The 8,222-nt window shown below is 35.0% G+C and overlaps 1 protein-coding gene across 2 annotated transcripts in view; it reads left to right on the top strand.

Annotated features, from left to right (window-relative positions):
- LOC107549006 (spindlin-Z) overlaps positions 1-8,222 on the top strand; it is a 15,679-nt gene that overhangs the window by 3,849 nt on the left and 3,608 nt on the right. For both annotated transcript variants that reach the window (XR_001604522.1, XM_016229901.1), the window contains exons 2-5: positions 2,856-3,140; positions 3,229-3,277; positions 4,659-4,912; positions 6,813-7,046. Coding sequence is in view for 1 of the 2 variants with exons in the window: in XM_016229901.1 (XP_016085387.1) it covers positions 3,089-3,140; positions 3,229-3,277; positions 4,659-4,912; positions 6,813-7,046 (589 nt within the window). In the remaining variant the exon portion in view is untranslated. The remainder of the gene's footprint in view (positions 1-2,855; positions 3,141-3,228; positions 3,278-4,658; positions 4,913-6,812; positions 7,047-8,222) is intronic.

Raw genomic sequence — 8,222 nt, 5'->3', positions numbered from 1 at the left:
TTGGAAAATAGCAGTAAATACATGTTCTGGTGTATTTTTATGCATTTTACACATTTTAAAAAGATATTGTAGTTGGTTTGCACTAAGTCATGTTCATGTGCAATGGACTGTTTTATAAAACATGTTACAGTTTTGATTCTTTTGGACTGTCTGGTAGAATAAACGAGTTTGCCGGCTGACGTGGTGTAAGGAAGCCCCGAGCTCCCTGCGCTTGTAGCGTACTCCTGTTGTGTTGTATAACAGCGTCTGCTTGGCTTCCTGAATAATGCAAGTCTCATGTCATGGCTCATCTGCTCTGCTTTCTTTGGTGTTTTGGGATGTCAGATGGGATGTGGATCTTTTATTGAATGCCGATTTGCAATGCATAAACCTTTACATGGGGTTGAAATTTCACTGTTTACCATGTTTTTTACATTTCAGGATTCACCTTTTCTAGTTTTAAGTTATCGTCTATTCACTTAAAGGAGTAGTTCATCCCAAAGTGAACATTCGGTCATTGTTTACTCACCTTCATGTCGTTCCAAACCTGAATTACTTTCCTTGTTCTGTGGATCATAAAAGAAGATATTTTGAAAAATGTTGGCTACCAAATGGTTTCGGCTTCCATTGACTTGCATTACATGGATGAAGAATACATTGGGAACTAAAATGGCTTTTTTGCCAACATTCTTCATTAAGTTACTTCTCAACTACAAAGGGCTTTGAAAAACCATGTAATTTGACTCTTGTGGCTCATTAACATGAAGGATCTTCGGTCTAATTGAATGGATAATTAAAATGTGACGTTTAAGGCAAGACGAAAAAAATTTAATTTTCCATAAAAATGGAAAATTAAAATTAACTCCCTACTTGCATTAAGAATTGCAAACAATTTTGTATTACAAGTTTTCTGAAATGGTGTGTATAAATTAGCAAACAAGGCATTATACCTTATATTTGAATGAATCTGAACATTGCATAAAGCTGGAGGGGATTTTAGATTTCTCTTTTCATCACTGCATAAATCAGAAAATACTGTCAACAGCCAGACAATTTCACAATGTGTTTAGGAATAAAATGTTGTATAAATCAGTGTGAAGGATATATGTGACCCTGGAGCAATAGCCAAAAAATACATTGTATGGGTCAAAATTATACATTTTTCTTTTATGCCAAAAATCATTAGGATATTAAATAAAGATCATGTTCCATGAAGATATTTTGTAAATTTCCTACCGTAAATATATAAAAACTTATTTTTTGATTAGTAATATGCATTGCTAAGAACTTCATTTGGACAACTTTAAAGATGATTTTCAAATAGTTGTATTTCGGCCAAATATTGTCCTAACAAACCATACATCAATGGAAAGCTTATTTATTCAGCTTTCAGATGATGTATAAATCTCAATTTCCGAAAAATTGCCCCTTATGACTGGATTTGTGCTCCAGGGTCACATGAACAAACAACTCTATAAAAACCTTCAGAATATAGATATGAATAAAACTCAACTTTTAGTGTATGTAAGTGCTGCTGAAGTGGAGAAAGTGTGTTTTTGGATGTTTTTATCTCAAAATTGACCAGTGCATGAAAAATGCCTTAAAGGGACAGTTCACCTAAAAATGAAAATTGCTGTCATTTACTCACCTTCAAGTTATTCCAATGTAAACGTTTCTTTCTTTTTTGAACCTAAAGATGTTTTGAAGAACGTTAAGCCTTGTTCAGACTGTCAGCCCAAATCTGATTTTGTGCATATCCAGATGGAATCTGATTTGAATAACTGACTGTCCACACAGTGTATTATAGCAACTGTTCATATCCGGTTTGTGTGTCCATAAGCGCCCTTTCGTTTTACGGAGTGTGCGATGGTTTCTATGGCAATGCCGTTGCGTTGTTAAGCCAATGCTAAAAACAACAATAACAGCAATACAATTAGCAATACAGATGTTGTCTTACGACATGACAACTTGTTGCTGTCGCGCTGGATTATTATTATTATGGATTTTGTCTTATGAGGCAGCGGCAGAAAGTTGGAATGAGCGTCTTTATTCCGTGCTGCCGTCTCTGCTGGTTTCAAAACTCAAAGAGATGCGTATACTAGCAGTATATTGTCTTTTTCCGCTTGACAACACCAGCATGTTTCTGCAAAGACATTCATTGTTTTTTACAAAAACGTCTGACGTTTTTACGTGTTACATGGCGTGAAAACGTGGAAAAGCTAGGCTAAATCCGATCTGAGCGGTCAGACGGAATCGGATTTCCAGGAATGTGATTTGAAACCACATACGAATGTAGCTCGAAACGGATTTGCAAAAATCGGATTTCATGTCGTTTGTTGCCTAAATATGATTGGATTTCAATCGGATTTGCACAAAAATCGGATTTGGGCGGACAGTCTGAACGAGGCTTTAGTAACCAAACAGTTGCTGGTCCCCAATGACTCCCATAGTATGGAAAAAAATACTGTTGAAGTCAATGGCTACCGGCAAATGTTTGGTTACCAACCTTATTGTTTTGTGTGTGTTCAATATAAAGAAATGCATAGAGGTTTGGAACAACTGGAGGGTGAGTAAATGATGACACAATTAAAATTTTTGGGTGAGCTATCCATTTAATGTCAACATAATCGCATTTGAGATTTGACCCCATTTTCCATATTTTTTTTAATGTTTTAGGATTCAGCTTGATATTTTCATGATAGTCAAGAGTGTTACAATGAAATATTTCACTTAAGCTTCATGAAGTTGTTCTCCTCAACTGTAAATCACATGTAATTTGGCTCATTAAGGTGGAGCTTCTTCACTCCCATTCAATTAAAATGTGTCCGTTTGCATTCCCAGAGTGTATCCTAAGCCGATGTTCTTGTATTTTTTAGGTTGCTGGAGCCCTTCTGAAGGAGGTCTGGATCAGTACTCATTCGCGCGGGCCCTGAGAGGCCGACCCGTCAGACGGGCATCGGGCGAGCACGTTACATGCCAGCGTTTTTGGTTTTATTTGGACTGCCCACTTTAGGTTGAAGCCCCTCTCCCCTGATACTCTTTCATTCATCAGAAAGAGTGAGTTTTGACCCTAGTGCGGCAGCCGGGCTGCTCCCCCACACACAGATGAATGAAGACCCCATTCGGGAAGAGCGCGGCCCAGAGATCCAGAGCTGATGCAGGTCAGAGCGGCGCTTTGATTTCTGATGAGCCTTCTGGAGATCATCGTCTCTTTAATATTAACCGTGTTTGCTGTCTGTGTGATTGAAGGGCATGCTGGTGTCTCTGCAAATATGATGAAGAAAAAGAACTCTCAGAAGTAAGTTTGTATTTGCTTGTGTTTTAGGGCTGAATGAGAAAAAATCCTAATTATTGTTTTACATTATAGTATATAAATATTTTTAAAATATGTTTATAGCATTTATGAATGTAATAATAATAATTTTTCCTTTTCTTTTAGTGCTGAATGTGTGAATTATATTAAACCCATTGGTCATAAATACAACATTTATTTATTTAATAATTATAATTTGTGGAGTTAATATTTTGTAAACATTTTTTGACTTGTATTTTAGGGCTGAATGTGTGGATATGAATTTATTTATTATTATATTACGTTGTTAATATTTTACAAATTGTATGAATATTTTATTGTTTAGTTCGTATCAATTGTAATAAATATTTATGTATTTAATACTTATCATTATCAGAGTTAAATATTAGGTAAAGCATCATTTTTAATTGATTGCATAATATTTTAATTGATTGATCTGAGGCTGAATATATAAATATGAATTCTATAACATTTTTATATTGAAATTTTTTAAAATGTTTACTTCATATTTTTAATTAAAAAATAGAATTAATTTTTTTTATCATTAGCAGTTAAATATCAGGTGAAGTATATTTTTGTATTTGTGTAGTAGGATTGAACACTTGAATATGATAAATTACATTATATTATATTAATATTTTAAATATTTAATTCATATTGATCATAATAAATATGTATTTAATCATCATTTTCAGAGTGAAATATAAGGTAAAGCTTTTTTTAGTTGCTTTTGTTTTAAGACTGAATGTATAAATATGAATTATTACATTATATTTACATTTCTAAAATGTTTAGTGCAAAATAACGTTTCTGAATTTAATACATTTCTATCAATATCATAGTTAAATATTAGTTGAAGTATATTTTTGTATTTAATTGTGTATTAGGATTGAACATTTGAGTATGAATTTTATTATTACATTGTAATATATCAATATTTTAATGTTTAGTTCATATTGATTGAAATAATTATTTGCTTGTTTGAGGGCTAAATCTTTAAATATGTATTTAATTATTATATACCATTTTATAATTTTAATATAAAAAAAAAACGTTTAGCTCATATTGATTATAATAAATACATAATTTAATAATCATTACAAATATTAATATATAATGTTAAATATTAGGTGAAGCATAAAATGTATTAAGGATTAAAGCTTAAGTGTGCATTTCTTTCTATTTTAAATGTTAAAATACTTTCTCTGTGTTTAGGATGACATCCGAATGCCATTTGGATCAAGTGTTTTCGATGTTGTTGAAATGACACACTTCACCTTGAAACTGATTCAGAATTCATCATCCGGGAAATATAAATGTTATCATTTCAGAGCGGTGTTAATGCTGATCTGTGATCATCTGACAGGAAACACAAAAGCAGCGTAGGCCCCACCAAAGCAGTGGCTCAGCCGCGGAGGAACATCGTGGGCTGTCGTATCCAGCACATCTGGAAGGAGGGCAGCGGCGCGGCGTCGCAGTGGAAAGGCACCGTTTTAGACCAGGTGCCCGTCAACCCCTCGCTCTACCTGATCAAATACGACGGCTTCGACTGCGTCTACGGCCTGGAGCTGCATAAAGACGAGCGGGTGCAGGGACTCGAGGTCCTGCCAGACAGACTCGGTACCCGCTTTACTTCATTTCACTGACACATTCATGACCACACACGTAGAAAGAAGAGTGCAAACCAGTTCAATTGGGCTGCATTATTAGTGACAGAAAAGGCATTTTATTCAATTATTAAATTATATTATTTTAAAGGTGACATATCATGAAAATTGACTTTTACAGGTTTTAAGTGCTATCTATAATCAGGTCCCCGGTGCATCTACCAACCAATGAAATGTGAAAAAGATTAACCCAGTAACTTTGTTTTGGTAAGTCTTTCTCTGCAAGCGTCTGAGAAAACGAGCGCGTCTGATTTCGCTCCCTTGACGTGGCAAAGGGATCTCATTATAATATTACCGCCCCTTAATCTGTAAGTTTACACCCACGGCGCCGTCATTGTGTTTTCGCAAGCGACAACGGTGTACCAGCTCTAATGCCATGGTGAAAGTTTGAGCAAAACATGCTAACTGTTCTGTGTTTGGCTGCACAGACGAGCACAGAACACTGTTTAGAGTCCCAGCCTCAAAGACAACAGAGCAGTGCATTTATTGATTTATTTAAACCACACAGATCCAATTTATTTCCCAGCTGTTTACATTCATAGACATTTTTGTAACTCGTGTGTGTTTTTAACGTAAACTTGTGTGTGAATGAGAGCTTAGTTTAGTACTCACATGCTGTGACAGCCGCTTTCTGTGCGTGTGCTTCAGATGTGTGCTCTCAGAAAACCTTATATCTGAAGTTTAAACTCGTATGGTTTAAAACCCATGATTTCAGCGCGATAAACATGATAATCAGAACCAAAACAGATGTTTTTTAACAGGTACGAGCTGTAATGGCCCAGCTCTATTCTGGAAAAGGGGGCGGGGAGCAGCAGCTCATTTGCATTTAAAGAAACAGGACCGAAAAACAGCGTGTTTTTGCTTCCACTCAAAATAGGCAAAATTATATAATGATCTGTGGAGTATTTTGAGCTGAAACTTCACAGACACATTCTGGGGACACCAGAGACTTATATTACATATTGTAAAAGTGGCATAATATGTCTCCTTTAAATGTTGCACTCATGTTGCTCAAATACAGTGCGTGCATAATTATTACGCAAGTTGATATTCTGATCATATTTTATTTCCAAGCACATTTTACCAATTCCAAACCACATCAATCTTAATAACTACTATTCATTTTGTCTTTAAACATTTATAAGTGATATATAATTGTCTATGAAGTATGGAAGTGAAAAACGCCTTATGCACAGATGTGCATAATTATTAGGCAGGTTTTCTTTTACAGATAAAATTAGCCAAAAAAGAGATTTAACTCCGACTGAAAAGTCAAAAATTATTAAATGGATGCAATACTTGAAATTGCAAAGTTAAGGCATGACCATTGAAGAGTAAAAATGCTCACTGGGTCAGAAAAAAACAGCTGGAGAAGAAAAGACACATTAACTGCAAAAGAATTAAGGTGAGGAATTAGATGTGAAACCATCAGGAACCATTTAGTCTCCAGTTCCACCATTTTCCAGAACGGCAACCTACCTGGAGTCTCCAGAAGTGCAAGGTGTCAGGTTCTCAGAGACTTAGGTTAGGTAAAGAATCCTAAAAAATGACCCCTGCTTAATAAGTATAACATGCTGAAGTGTTGTGAAATACATGAAGACTGATTGTTATAGGCTTTTATAGAGTGACTCTTGAAGGACCAGCAGCACATCCTCTTGTACCACTCTTTCAAGAATTTATCTTCAGGAATCTGGCAGTAAATTCTGGAAGGTCCGTCTCGAAAAGACAGACTTGTCAGGATAGGAGATGGACTAAAAATGAGCTCCCTAACTATTATTGGTCCCAGATTTGCTGCCGTGGATGATGTTTCCGGTCCTGCCACTCACACTCGTGTTTTCCCGCGTGTCTTTCAGCCTCGACGCGCATCAGCGACGCTCACCTGGCCGACACCATGATCGGCAAAGCCGTGGAGCACATGTTCGAGACGGAGGACGGCACTAAGAACGAGTGGAGGGGAATGGTTCTGGCCCGGGCTCCCATCATGAACACGTGGTTCTACATCACGTACGAGAAAGACCCGGTGCTCTACATGTATCAGCTGCTCGATGACTATAAAGACGGAGATCTGAGGATCATGCCAGACTCTAGTGAGTGTCTTCCGTGATCGTGTTCAATCTGTGTGTTCGAATGCTCACTGCTCTTTACCTTTGACTAGTTGAAAATCTCAAGACCAATATTGGTCTTGTTCAGCAAGGATGTATTATATTAATCAAAAGTGACAGTAAAGACATTTATAATGTTACAGGAGATTTCTATTTCAAATAAATTTTGCTCTGAAAAATAAAATGTATCACCGTTTCCACAAAAATATTGTGCAGAACAACTGTTTTCAACGTTGATAATCAGAAATGGTTATTGAGGAGCAGATCAGCATATTATACTGATTTCTGAAGATCATGTGACACTGAAGACTGGAGTAATGATGCTGAAAATACAGCTGCGCATCACAGAAATACATTACATTTGAACAGATATTCACATAGAAAACAGTTATTTAAAATGTTAATATTTTACAGTTTTTACTGTAATATTGTGTTTTTATTTTTGAACAAATAAATATAGACTTGGTGAGCGGAAGAGACATTCAAAAACGTCTCATCAAAACATTTTTACCAACCCCAAACTTTTATGTGCACAAATTTTTGTGGTAATACTGTACTTAAAAAAATAAAAATACATACATACATATATGTATGTGTGTGTGTGTGTGTGTGTGTGTGTAATTTATAGTAATATTTAAATGAAATTGTGTACTTTATAATATAATATATTAATGAAAATAATTATTTTTGTAGAGTATTACTACAAAAAAATAAGTGTGTGTATATATATATATACAGTATATATATATATATATATATATTAGGGGTGTAACGGTATACAAATATGACAGTTCGGTACGTACCTCGGTTTTAATGTCACGATTCAGTATGATTTCGGTACAGCAGGGGAAAAACTAAACTGTAAAAAAAAAATAATATTTTATTGGTTTACTGAACAAGTTGCTCTTTCTTTAAATACATTCAGTTATAGTTATAAAAATCTACCTCAGCTTATGCTTAACTATGGGGAGCCCTTTTACATTATAAGGTTACAATTAGGCCTAACAACTGAACCCAAACTTAAATTTAATTGCTATTTATTTTTAAATAGATGATCAACACTCAACTTAAAAATAAATAAATTGTATGCAAACATGTAAATGGCACATAATGCAGATTTTAAATTAACTTATAAATAATAAAATTTCTAAGCTATTTGTT

The sequence above is a fragment of the Sinocyclocheilus grahami genome, unplaced genomic scaffold, assembly GCF_001515645.1.
Source record: "Sinocyclocheilus grahami isolate Dianchi unplaced genomic scaffold, SAMN03320097.WGS_v1.1 scaffold359.1, whole genome shotgun sequence".
In the NCBI taxonomy this organism is placed as follows: Eukaryota; Metazoa; Chordata; class Actinopteri; order Cypriniformes; family Cyprinidae; genus Sinocyclocheilus; species Sinocyclocheilus grahami.
The sequence above is the reverse complement of the archived record's forward strand: the minus strand, read 5'-3'. Positions and strand labels throughout refer to the sequence as shown.